Source organism: Acanthopagrus latus, chromosome 7 (assembly GCF_904848185.1).
Source record: "Acanthopagrus latus isolate v.2019 chromosome 7, fAcaLat1.1, whole genome shotgun sequence".
Lineage (NCBI taxonomy): Eukaryota > Metazoa > Chordata > Actinopteri > Spariformes > Sparidae > Acanthopagrus > Acanthopagrus latus.
Window position 1 is genome coordinate 15,172,986 of NC_051045.1, and position 14,001 is coordinate 15,186,986.

A 14,001-nucleotide genomic window follows, 5' to 3' on the forward strand; every position below is an offset into this window, starting at 1 on the left:
CTCTCTCTCTTTCTCTCTCAAAACACACATAAGTTCTTTCTCCATGTCCTACTCACACTCACACACACATGCTGCGCCCAGCCGCCCTTGTCTCTCTGCAATATTCTCACCCAAGCTTTGAGGGCTAATCACTTCCAGAGCCAGAGCTGTCCTACAAACTGTGCCAGCAGCCTTTCAGTACATTTTGCACCCCAAAAAGTTCCTTCAGGCCTTTAAATGAATATTGTGCGACTGTAACTCATGAGTTCAGATGAGCTACACTGCAGATGCCTTGAGTGCTTTTTTATGTACAAATGTGTTGAATTTGGAGATGTTAAATTCTACTTGCTAGTTAAATAATGGAAATTGCTCAGTAAATGTCATCGACTATCAAGAAATGTTGAAAGGTCACTCAACCCTAAACTCTGCCTTGCAGAGAAGACTACTGCAGGATTAATTGTACCTTAATGTGTTGCTGGTAGACACCCAGCTGCTGAAAAATAAACACATTCTTTGTATAATTGAAATGGCACAATAAGTGCATTAATTAATATCACATGCACATTGTAGCCCACTCAGGATACAGCTGCAGTGAGCAGCATCTCTGAGCAGCAGCATGTTGTAGCTGCTTGTCATAAAGTTTTCTGGCATCTGGATCACCGAAAAGACAAATGGGTGTGTAAGCTTAAAAGAATAATTGCTCTGAATTTGACAGGCTACCAAATACACATTTGTCAAGCAGCCAGAGAGTTTGCCACCAAATATCCTCTGCGTTATGGGTAACTTTGCTTCATAACAGCTTGATTCACTTTTTGACAGATACATGCACGCAGTGGTATTTGAGGAACTGTGATATGTAGGGCAGATGTACGGCTGTTGACTGTTTTGTCCACACGTTATTCCAGGTTTAAATGTGTATGTGAAAGTTAACCTGTCTGCATTGCAGTGATCTGGAGATTTCTTTAGGCTGTCTCCTGTCCTGTTTCTGGTGGATTCCTGTCCCCTGTGACCATTCCTTCACGGTCTTCATCTTCAAGGTTGTACAGCATCTGATATTCCCCCCTGGGAGCCTGGAGAAGGAAAGATACAGACAGAAGATATGTAATCCCTTGAGGGGATTCAACATGTGCTTCTTGACCTTTTAACAGTTTGAGTCTGTTCTAAAGAAAGGGCACTCCTCATAAACACACCACAGAGTCGGCTGTGCTGGATTTAAACACAAGTTAGGATAAAACAATTCTAACTAATATGTCAGAATACAATTCCTCTCACCCAAGGGTATTGTAATCAACCATTACAAAATAAATACATTTTCATGGGTGATGAAAAGATTCAGCAAGTATAAGAAAAACAGATAAATAGCTTAGTGTGGCAGTCAGTGTGTGTTTTACTACTATATAGTCCAAGGTCACCAGCACTGGTGTCGCCTTGTGCTGCCATTAGACAGCACTAAAGACACATTTGAACCCTTTATAAAACTCTTTTATTGCATCCATTTTCTTGTCTTTAATATTTCTTACACCCAACGAAAATGTGTCTGTATGTGTGTGTGTAAATAAATACATTTCCTCGCAAGCATGGCACTGTATTTTATAATAACAAATACATAAATAAAGGTGTTTGTGTATGTCTCCTACTTTAAAAGTGTACACTGAGTATGTTTATATTGTCATTTATTTTTCAAGATCTGCCTCTATTTTTTGTGACGTCAAAATCTTTCTTAGGTAAAAACGATTAAACAAATGCAATTTAAATACAAAGTGTTACAAACAATTCATTCATGGCCTCGTATCTCAACCACTTAACCCTAAAACACACTTCTCACTCACGCTGATTAAGTCAGCTTCAAGCAGCAGTGCTGACTTTGAAATTGTAGACGCCTGCCATCTAGTGGAATAAAGTCCGAATTACAACCTCTCACTAAATTAGCTTATTCAAATAAAGCAAAGTCATGAATATGTGCAAAGCAAAGCGACCCACCTCTTAACTAGGAAAATAACAGAATGACGTATAAACAAAGAAAACACATTTCCAGCGCATTTGGGTTTTTTTTAGCTGACAGTTAGCTTAGCAGTTAAGTTGTAGCTAGTTTGGATGAACGACTTTTTAGTTAGCTTGCTGATGGGAAGTTCGTTGGCTTTACTGCTAAATAAGATATCCATGGCCATAACGAGTTAACTTCATTTTCTTCTAAATAACAAACTTAACTGAAAGACTTAACGACCTGGCAATACAAAGAGGTTAATATCCACCGCTGCTAAAGGAGCCACTGGTTACTGAAAAAGGGACGGTTACCTGAAGCTTCTCCAACTAACAGTTATGCTAACGGTCGTTGGAGCAGATTTAACACTGAGGGAGCATCAAATTAATCGATTCTGAACTTTAGTGGGTACCTAACACAAACTGTTTATAAACTATGTGGCGGGGTTTTGCTCACAGGAAAGCCCAAACCCATAAATAATCTCCATAGCGGTCAGTGGCTGCAAGGTGATACGTCCTTGTTTGCCTTGTTCATAGACATAGGCCTTGTTTACCTACCCTGCCAACATAAAACAGAAGAAGAAGAAGAAGAAGAAGAAGAAGAAGAAGAAGAAGAAGAAGAAGAAGAAGAAGAAGAAGAAGAAGAAGAGACATTCCTTTATCCTTCAAATTGTGTTTTGATAATTTTTAGGTTTGTACTCGGGCTGCATAGTTAATCGCAATATGATGGGAATCGCAGTATGGCCAAGTGCAGTGTCCAAATTGCAAGAAGCTTAAATTTTTGATAAAGGTAAAATGTGTGACAAAGCTGTCTGCTACTGTAGGGCTGCAGAGCTGCCCTGGCTGACAGATCTTGTTCTTCAAATGTAAGAAAAGCTTTTTGGTTGGTGCAGACTCCAACAAATGTCACATCATCAAGGTTTTTAATTGTTTGTTTGTTTGTTTTTTTCAGTGAAGATCTGTGATAGAGAAAAGATCACTCCCACTTATCAAATTGGCATATCTATATCTATGTTTTTTCTGCACTGAATACTTTTACTTTGAATAATTTAAGTTCCTGATTTAACTTGGATACTTAAACTGAAGTAACATTTTCAATGCTAGATTCTTACTTGTAACACTATCTTTTATACTTTAACTCAAAGGATGAAAAGGACCTGAATACTTCCTCCGCCGTTGCTCTGATCTCAGATAGGACATCTGAGGTCAGGCAGTCACAGAGCATCAGAGCAGATCTGACACAGGAGCATGCTGCAGAACAGCGCTGCTCTTCTCCTCCTCCTTTATTCACGGTAATCCTACGAATGAACAGAAATGATGCTAAAAAGACTTTATAACTGTATTAAATTTCTAGATAAAAGAGCCATACTGTAAGTTCAGTCTATTAAGAAGACATCGCATACAGTTTTAACACTATCAAACAGCTTTTGTTCTGTGAAAGAATATAAGTTTGATGAGACTCTGATTCTGTGCTGCAATTAACAATTTAACTTAAATTAACACATTTCCATTTTAGATTAATAGCTCTGTAATTTTATTTGATTATCCAATGGATTGACTAGTCTATAAAATTGTGAAAACCTCCATCATAGTCTCAAGAGTCTGAGATGGCCGATCCAAATATATTGAATTTATAATTATGCAGACCTGAGATGTGATGCACAGCCTAATATTTGGAAATCTCTAACTATATATAAAGCCAAGCTGATTATCAAAATTGTTGCTTTTCTTTTGATGTTCTGATTGTTTCAGCTTTACTTTAATCAGCTTGATAAGTAACTTGTGTCCTGTAATCAGAGAGTTGTTAGCAGTGTATGATTATGTATTGTAATTTGATTTCTGGGTCAGTGAAAACTTCCATAATTTTTAGTGTGTTTCATCATTTTCATCATTTCAACAACAGCGTGTTTATGACAACACAGCTTTATATTTCTGTTTGACAACCAGCTTGACTTCCCAGTTGTCCCACTAACACTCAAGTGCACTGAATGGACATTTCAGAGGCTTTCAAAGCAGTCTTTGCCTCCACTGCAGTATCAAACTACAGGAATCCAACACTGAAATAACAAATATTATCAAAAATGCAGAGATGTGGCTATATTTAAAGTAAGAAGAACAGCATTAAAAAACTAAATATTGTATGCTTGGGAAACATGCAACACGCGTATTAGTGTTGTGTAGCGAATTTGGTAAAACATGCAAAAACAAACGAATTAGAGAATCAATGAGAGGAGCCTGGCTTCTGTGCGCTTCCTGTTGAGGACGGGTGGTACGCAGTTCTTTGTAAATTCATAGCTAAACCTCGCCCTGTTCACACACACAGGGAATGCAAGCTGATTATTTTCTTCAGAATTGTAAAAGCCGCGCATACCACATGTACCCACATTTCCCAGGCTGTGGCAGATCCGCAAAATTGACTTTCATGATTGAAATGCCCCATCATGTGTGCTCTGTATCACAGCAGAAAACGTCTCTCTCAAGAGTTTATGAGGACAGTGACAGGCAGACTGAGCACCGGTGGTATTTCAGGTGAGTTGTTTGCATCGAGGTTGCTAAAGTAAAAAAAGATGCTCAATAAAAAGCAGTGAACAAGTGGTTTTGTATTGCGTATTTTCATTTAGTTCAAGGTTATAAAACTGTCAAAACACCTCGTATCTTTTAAAGGATGCCGTTAAAACACACCGCGCTTCAGTACGCTGCGCTCCCTTGACTTCATCAGGATGAGGAGGGGTGCACTGAAGGTCACAGTGAAGGTCTGCAGTGTGTGTTGTCAGAGCAAGAAAGAATATTTGGTCTATAGGTATTACAGGTGACATAAAACATCATTTTTACAGTGTCTTTTGCATAACTCAGGGTTCTCATTTTGCTATTCTGTACAGTTGGCTTGAGCGTGCTGTAGGTACTTTCTGAATTGCACCTGGAATTTGTATGTGGGAGCAGCCAAAATAGATTTTCCACTGCAGAGGAAAAAACAGGTCAAACCAAGCAGCAACAGACACAAAGGGCTGTCTTACAGGTCCAAAGGTCACATGAATGTTAAGCAGTCTAACCTTCAGGTTAGCCCTTTTCACTGTTGCCTGTTTTTCGTTTTATGTATTTCAAGTGTGAGTGTCGAAAGAAATACACTGTTTACACTGTACCGCTGAAGTCTTGGCGTTCAATATAGACGTTGTAAAAGTTTTAAACACAATTTAAGAAGTAAATCGGTGACACTTTCGATACGTACATACAGCATATTTTTACCTGTTTCGATTTAGGCTTAAAATGTCAAGTGTGTGTCCTTTGTGACATTGTTTATTTCAAATGTAAACATTTTAAAATTAGGAGAATAGGATGTGAAATTGTAAGCAATATAAAGTTTCATCAGGAATTTATTATATCAGTGATGGAATTTATTATATCAGTGTGGCTTTATACCGTTTTCAAGGTCGATGGTATGTGTTGACATGATATTTCGACAATATTATTATCTAAATATGTGAGATAATATTTTATTAATATTATTAAAATACTATTAAAAAGGGATTGCTTTGAAGTTATTACTAAAATGATTGTATACAATTACAAAACAATAATTTGTTCAGCTAAAATAATAATAATAACAACAACAACAATACTAATAATAATAATAGTGATAATGATAATAACAAGAATAATATTTTTTGTGTGTCATACTGTTATATTTTCTTTTGACTTTACAGTAAAGTCTGAAAACATGAACAAAACCTTATACGCTGGATGCTGGAATCATCTGTTGTGATTCTCATACACAGTGCTGTATTTATTCAACATGTTCACATTCTAAAGTCCAAAACAGTGATCCAGTCTTTGACATTTATATGTTTGTTTTGAAAGAAAATGACTGTAATTTTGAATGGCAAGTGATGCTAAAATTATACACAGAGGGTCCGCTCTGCAGAACGTGAACTTTTAATTACTGCAGGTATTTTTCAGTGACTCAGTGACAAAGGATTCCCTACGGTGGCAGGGAATGGTGAAATTATACATGTTGTGTGGCCAACAGAGTTTAAGTTCCATGCAACTCTAGAATATTTTCTCCTTAGCTGCTATAATAGTGGTTTCTTTAGACTTTAGTCAGGATTTCTTACAGGCCAGTAGTAATGTAATATATAATATGTTGATTTATTGTTAACTTAATATACCAGACAGATTACAGGCAGATCAGGAATGTTAATTCTGAATGATTCTGTACTTTCTTGGTAGCAGTATGCGTAATTAAAGGAATAGTGTCTGATCAGTATACTGTATCTATAGAGTAATACACTGTGAGTCCCCGCAAAGCCTGTAAAATGAGGAACTTTAGAATTGTTATTTGTGAAATAAATATTTATATCTTCGTCAGTTATTAAGTCTGTTTGTTCTTTTTTATTGTCGCACAGAATATTGTGTGAAACGGGATGAGAGATGATCCAGATGCCATCATAGTCAAACTCGTGAAAATCACCTTTACAATAAACGTAACTTTATTGACAGTAAAAAGTTTTGAGAATATCGAGGGGCACGCATTTGTTACTGCAAGAACATCTCGTAAAGCAACATGACTTTGAAATACAGTAATGAGGCAGTTGTACATCTTTAACTTTTGAGGTAAAGTGTTTTGTCATGTCACGTCATTCACAAAATATCGTATAACATTGAAAAGTCCACACGAGGAGACAAAAACCCATGCCTCATTTTCACTTCTTGAAATTACTTCACATTTCAAAAAAATAATTCACAATTCAGGGAAAAAAGCAGAAAGTGACAAGCACACATGCTATATTCCATTCACACACACTTCTCTACTTATCAAACCAAGTGCATTTTTAGATTCACTTTTTTTTTTCTCAAACAGTTTCAAGTATATTTTTGCCTGCGATTAAACGAAAAAATCAGTTAAAACTATGAAGCAGCAAACCCACAATAACAAGTAAGAATACTGAGTTTGGTCTCATTCATGTTCCCAATATTAACATTATCAGATAACCCACCGTACTGTAGCAATAAGGTTTTCGGGTGCTATAAAGAAGCAGGAGGTAACATTTCATGGACTTGAGGAATATGCTGGATAAGATTTGGAATATAGCTGATTAAATACACCAAGGCTGAAACAAACAACACTAAATAGATAACCACAAGTGATAACTGAACAGATCCAAACTGATTTGCTAATTAATCTTTAAATAACTCATCTGTTAATTCACTTACATTATGCAAATCGTTTTTCAAAATCTCAGCCTCGACTGCCGAGTGCAAAAAACCACAAAAAGAAGTGCAGCAAACTCGAGTGTAGACCACAGAACCAGTGCAGCGCTGTGGGACTCTGTGGAGGGCTGGCTCCGTTTAAAAATACACCGGCGTTCGCAAAATAAGATGATCAATTATTGTGAGCGTTATGCGATTTATCAGTGCAGTAGAACAATCACAGAAAATAAACTCGTAAAAGCCATCAAGTGCTTCGGCAAAGATGTTCATATATAAGCAGGGAACCTAAAAGTGCAGTCCCGTGTAGGTGTAGCACCCTGGGCCATCTCCGTCAGGCTCTTACTGTACACTACATGGCTCATGGTCTGATCTGCACCAGTTTTCTAAGGCTCACTTTAAAATCCTAAAAAGAAAAAAAATTTCTTTTCTTTTCTTTTTTTTTTTTTAAACCCGTTTCACACTCAGGTGAATGTTTTAAAGTCCACTTCCTTCACGTTTTTTTCTCTTTTCTGTGCAGCTGCAAATACTCTCTCTTCTGAGGTGACTTCACGCGCCGTCAAACCACGCTGTAAACAATGTATTCCTACAGCAGCGTACTGCTGTTAGGAGTTAAGGCAATCCATTTCTGTGCTTCGTCTGCGACAAAAGCTCTTCCCGAAAAACCCAGAGGCACAAAGCTCTCAGTGCATATTAAGCTTACCTGACACAATCCACAAAACACCCTCTTTCACCACAAAAACAAAGCTCTTAGGACATACTGAGCTTACCAAATATAACTCTTCAGATGTGCATCTTAACTGCCTGCGCACATGACCTCTCAAAAGCGCTAACTAAATCACTTAGCAAAAGATGGCTAGTCAAGATTTTAGAGCACCATGTCCCTTCCCTTTTTTTTTTTTTTTTTTTTAATTTTTTTTTTACTCAAGAGGAAATCCCCAAAGAAGGCACTTTTGAAGCAAAACCCGTAGTTTTGCTTTGGATGATTTGATATGGGAGTGCAATCAATCATAGAATGTAATTTGCCTCCACTAAACTTTAAATGTAGCGGTTGAAAAGATTTCTCCACCCGCGTCTGCTTTAGTTTAATAAATAATCTCACAATAAAACCACTTTTACTTACACTTGGGATTTAAAGCGACTGATCTGGTGCAGAACAAACGTGAGCCCACAACTTTAGAGAGAGCAGCAGCCGCCTCTCCTCATCCGACCGTTATCCCCCCCAGTCCTCAGCCCACCTGATGCTCCCCGCGGCTGATGTGGGACGAGAACTCGTAGCGGTCCTGGCTGCGGTGGCCGCAGATGTTGCACTCGAAGGGTTGGAGGAAGCCGTGACAACCCATGTGGATGGTGTACACGACATGGTCCAGGAAGAGGATGCGACAGTGCCGGCAGTAGAAGGAGCGCACGGGCCGGCCATCCCTGTCTAACACCTGCATCGTCTCTCTGGAAGAAAGGAGCGAGCCAGGGCTCCTCTTTACGATGGTCGGGGGTACAGGACACGCTCTCTCCCACTCTTGTTCCACGTCTTTGGCCTGGCTAGGGCTGGAGGTGGGATGGCTGCGGGGCAGTGTGAGGGTTTGGTAGTGGAGGTGGTGGTTGTTGGAGGTACTTGTCGGGGCTGCGGCCCTTGTGCTCTGCTCTTCTGCTGTGCTCTCTGTGTCTGTAGAGTCGGGGCAGCCGTTGGGCGAGGTGGTGTGGCTATGGGCTGAGGGTTGGTCATCGCGGCCTTCGCCTGCCTCCCGTCCGGCCAGGCTGAGAGACATCGCTGACGGCCCACCTCCACCATGGGCGCGGGGGCCCTGAGGAGTCATGTTGCTGTTGATGGAGCCTATAACTGTGCGTAACTCCGACAGGAAGGCAGGATTGAGCTGAGACAATGCGGGTGGCTCGTGGTTCTCCCCTTTGCGCCTGCCGCCTAGGAGATGTGAACCAGCCAGCCCAGCGGAGTCTCCAACAGGCTGAGAGCTCATGAGGTCCCCCTCCTTCTCGGAGCCAGAGGACAATTCGTAAGGTGCTTCAGGTAGGTCAAGGTGCATGTGCTTTTCGCCTATGAAAAGGACACATGAGTCGTAAACAACAATTCAGATGAAGGATCTCCTCAACGCAAATAATCTACCCCATCTGGCCCGTTGTCGTGAAGCAACATGGACCAAGTGTGTCCAAACGTCCGATTGCAATTTCATATTTATCAAGATGTAGATATGCCATGATTACTGTTTAATTCAAAGGTGCAATACGTATGAATTTTAGTTCAAAACATTCAAAAATGTACAAAGATTATCATTATAATATGAAGACCTAACAGTTTTGACATCATGGCGTCTGTGTATTGTGCCTGTGTCTGAAGTTATAGCTGGCCCGTCTGGTCTCGGTCCAAAGCACGACAACATTCAAAATCTTACATATTGCGCCTTTAAATTAAAAAGTAGAATGTGTATATGTAAATACAAATAATATGCCTTGTCTTTAAAGTTAAAAAGAAAAACTCACCCAGAAACTTCTGTGGTGTTGACCTCTTGCGTTTAGTGATGCTTATAGACAGTCTGTCCACAAACTGGATTTTTTCATTGGATGGCTGGAGCACGGGTTTAGTAACTGTCTCCATATTTACTGACTCTTCACCTGAGAACAGAAAGCCAGAAAATCGACAACATACCTTGTAAGTCATTACGTGTGTATATATATTACATTTACAGTTACAGTGAGCTTCATGTTGGTGTGATATGTTACCCTGTGCTGTCTGTGTGCTGACTGCTGTCTGGTGGTCCAGGCTCTTCAGGTAACTATGGCAGCGCTCTAGATGCTCCTCTAGTGTGATTTGTTGTTTGTAGCTGCGACTACAATAGCTGCACTTGAAAGGTTTCCCCACCGTTGGAGAAGAAACTAGAGTGAAGACAGAGAAAGACAAAAAAGCTCAAATTTGGACTGAAACGATGGACACTGCTGATTGCATAAACGAGAAATAGTCTACCTATGTGTTTGTTGGAAGGTATCTTTTAAAATTACTTATCCGCTACGTAGGTTTGGCAGAGTGGATTCCCCCATAGGTCTACGTTGCTTGGCAATGATGACAGAAAAATGCCCTAACCCTTCACCGCAATGTTTCATTTTAGTAAGCCATCGGAGAGAGTGACGTCAATTCCCTGAAATCCGCTTTGCAAGAATCTTTTCTTCGAAAATGAACCTGTGCGACCCACCGAGATCCACCAAAACCTTCTGTACCTGGGCTGTATGTACAGTACGTGAACATCTGTGTGTGTTTACACATTCAAAGCACCAGCAGGATATCCTGTTTTCAGAAAATGTTAAATGTCATATTTTTCATCACGTGTTTTACAGTACATTCTGTGTAAAAAAAAAAAAAAAAAAAAAAGATCTACTTCCTCTGTGTTTCACAGAAGGTCACCCTTCTAATGAATCCCTGACGCTTACTGTAATTTCATGCATTTCATCTCACCACAATCAGGAGTGATAACATTATGGAACAGCTGCATCCATCAGGTCCATAACTGAACGGGTGCATTTGTAAAAAATCTATTCATGGAATACTGCATGTAAAGCTCAAATGGACTTGCATTTGTGAAGCTCTTTCGACACTTTTCACATTCACCCATTCATACACACATTCATACACAAGGACAGCCTGCTCATCAGGACTAATTCAGTGCTTCTTATCTGAAGTGCCCCCCAATACTTCTATCCTTCATACACACTCCCATCTGGAGCAAAATGGGATTAAGTATCTGGCCTAAGGATACTTCAGCTTGCACTGGGGGGGGTCCGGGGTTCGAACCACTGACGTTTCACGCTTAGATTTACCTGCATGCGTGCGTAGATGTCCAGCCAGGGCATCTCTCCGGCGACAAGCATAATTGCAAATGGGACATTTGAAAGGCTTCTCTCCTGAGTGCAACTTGATGTGGCGCAACAAGTTCCCCTTCTGGGTGAAGGAAGCTCCACACTGGTTACACTGGAACGGCCTCTCACCTATGCACACAGAGGCAAATCCTTTGGGTGATGATCCATTTTGTCCTTGAAGTGCACATGTACTGTCATTTCCTGTCACTCACCCGTGTGGCTACGCTTGTGAACCATCAGCACGTTGGGTCCGATGCAAATCATCCCGCACACCTCGCACTGGAGCTTGCCATTGGGCAGCCGGATGGGTCCTGGCGAAGCAGCGTTCGGACTGGCGATCTCGCCGTAAATGCTTGCTCTGTCTCTTCCAGCGGCGGCGTACTCCGCGCTGCCTTCTTCCATGGGCTCCCCGCTGTCATCTTTCCTGCTGTCGTCCTTCACAGCCTCTTTGTTCTCTGGCTGTGGAGCACCTGGTGACTCATCATCACTGCACAGTTCAACCTTAATGGAGTTTGCTATGTGGAGAGAGGATCAGGGAAAAACACATTTACTTTCTTGGATAATTGTAATGAAGAATTCTTCACAGGAGGAGGATGGGAGTGATAACTGACCGCTGAGGGAGCGGTGTGGTGAGGACTGCTGACTGTTGGGAGATCTCGCTGAAGGGCCCTGCAGCCCGCCATAAAGATCCTGCTCCGTTAATGACTCTCCTCCGTTGCCTGAAACACAAATATACCCACATTATTAAAGCAAACATGTATGTCTGGGGACTGTACGCACAAATGTGTAGTAGTTTTACCTGTGCTTATAAACTTACCTTGTGCATATGAGCGTCCATTGCAGTCATCAGCATTCATTCTCTCACCAGATGCCTAAAGGGAATACAATCATTTTTCAGTTCTCTAAAGATCCAATCAGACACAATTTTCCACATCTTTGTCACATGAAAATGTATATTTAATACTTTTAATACTGACCATAGAAAATATACTTACCAGCTACTTGTTGGAACAAAAATAAGGCTAGGAAACAGATAGCTTAATATTCCCACTTCCAAGGTACTAATAATAATTTCACTGTGAAAAAATAATCTAGTAAACTTGAGTTCTGCACTGCTATTCCTGTATCACGTAGATTCCCCTGCAACGTGGCCAGCAAATGAATATGAGCGGCCCCACATTTATAGAGAGCTAACAGAGTATGAGGGGAGGAGTCAAACCTATCAGGGCAGGGGTGGACAAAATAGCTTGAACACCTTACACTATAAGGCAATTTGAGCGCAACACCACCACTAAACTACAGTCGATCGGGGGGTTTTGACATAATCTCAACAAATTCAATATTAAGACAAGATCAAAGGTAACTGATCCCGGGAGGGACATGTATCACTGGGAGAAGATGAAGAGGGGTGGAGGGGAGAGGAATACAGATTAGTACAAAAGTTATTTAAAAAAAATACCATAAGGCTTATAATACATATATAGATACAGAAAAAAGAAGAAGAAAAGTTAGGAGGCTGCATTGTAGTTTTGGAAATTATTTGTGTGTCTGTGGCAAACACAGTTACAACCAAAGGCAGACATCTGGGGGAAAAAAAAGTGCTCCACATCATCACCAACAGTAATAATGAATGTTACAAAATATACCAAATTACCTCATAACACCAGGATTTCTTTCACAGGGCTATAATGGAAGTATATATGGAATACAGTATGTTAACCTGACCAGTTTACATAAATAATTATGATAACATATTTGTACACATAGGTGTGTATATATCATAAATATTACATTACTGGGTTTCCTTGATATTGCGTACAGGTTATGTTTGTGTGCTGCAGTAGTTTCTTTGTTAATTTTTATTATTTTGTCCACCCCCTTGTGCATAACATGGCAATTGTACTATAGATTATAGGCACAGGTACTCCACTGCAGACACTCAAGTATTATCTTATTTTCTCGCTGTAAGACATGCAGCATGCTGATTCTATGTGCCCAGAGAGAAGGAGATGATGCTCTGTTGAATTCCATGTTGAGACAGAGAGAGACACACACAAGGATAAAATACGTTTAAAACAAAAAACACCCAGATGTGCAATGCTGCACCTTTTGCTCAAATGGTTGACAACAATGGACAGAGCAGAGGAGACTGTGGAGCAGGCTACAGGAGGAGGGAGGAGGGGGGGCGGAGACAACCCATCGCAGGGAAAATTAATATCCTGGCATTGGCCGCGCATGGGAGCAACAGGCACTGATGCAGCCGGGAGACGCGCCAGTCAGACCAGGGCACGGCGATTAAAAAAAAAAGAGGGGGGGGGCGCACCAGCGTCGACCCTCGCCTGACAATCCGCCCGAGGTTGACGACTGTGCTGTAAAACACATTCTCAACATTGTCAAATAACTCATGCTTCTCCATACGCCCGTGACTACTTGTTTCAGCCTGCTCAGTGTTTTTTTTTTTTTTTGGTTCGCTACGGCACCGATCGGCTCGTGGACGGTCGAGACGGCGGCGCGACATAACGGCAATGTGTTGCAAGACTTGTCCCGGTGCAAATTGTCCGCATGAACGCAGCTGTCATCAGACATCGAGCACGTCAAAAGCTGGCCCGAGCTATACAATGTTTCTCATGAGCCGTTGCTATGGCACCCGACCACACGACAAATGGCATTCACCCCACCAACTACTCAAAAACATGCCGTACTTCAGGATCAAAACCGACGGATGGTCTTACCGAGCGCCGCGGTGAAGTCCCGGAGCCTCTTCCTTACCTGGCGACCGATCGGTGTTTTCCTTTTTAATTGTCTGGGTAGCTGTTTGTTTTCCCAGGCGACGACAGCATCTCCGGGATTTTTTTTTTCTTTTTTTCTTTCTTTTTCTTTTTTTTTTTTTTTTTTTACCTGGGAATCCCAAACAACTTCCGGGCCCATGCTGGGATACAGACCGAATAACTGTACAACAGAGCTCTTGATTCAGTGATT

The 14,001-nt window shown here is 40.9% G+C and overlaps 1 protein-coding gene and 1 long non-coding RNA gene across 15 annotated transcripts in view; one reads left to right on the plus strand and one right to left on the minus strand.

Annotated features, from left to right (window-relative positions):
* The window catches only part of wnt10b (wingless-type MMTV integration site family, member 10b), a 34,856-nt gene extending 20,875 nt beyond the window's left edge, over positions 1-13,981 (minus strand). For 5 of the 14 annotated variants that reach the window (XM_037104287.1, XM_037104290.1, XM_037104288.1 and 2 more), the window contains exons 1-9: positions 13,792-13,981; positions 11,840-11,894; positions 11,634-11,741; positions 11,235-11,537; positions 10,984-11,151; positions 9,895-10,047; positions 9,655-9,786; positions 8,285-9,211; positions 911-1,049 (exon numbers count right to left, since the gene is read on the minus strand). In XM_037104287.1, the coding sequence (XP_036960182.1) occupies positions 8,391-9,211; positions 9,655-9,786; positions 9,895-10,047; positions 10,984-11,151; positions 11,235-11,537; positions 11,634-11,741; positions 11,840-11,894; positions 13,792-13,950 (1,899 nt within the window). In that variant the 5' untranslated portion in view covers positions 13,951-13,981 and the 3' untranslated portion in view covers positions 911-1,049; positions 8,285-8,390. The other 9 variants (XM_037104295.1, XM_037104300.1, XM_037104291.1 and 6 more) reach the window with 8 other exon arrangements.
* On the plus strand, positions 2,544-5,410 carry LOC119022889. Its single transcript, XR_005076094.1, has 4 exons — positions 2,544-2,749; positions 3,105-3,251; positions 4,421-4,488; positions 4,624-5,410. It is a non-coding gene; the product is annotated as an uncharacterized LOC119022889 (long non-coding RNA).
* Positions 13,982-14,001: the final 20 nt, after the last annotated feature.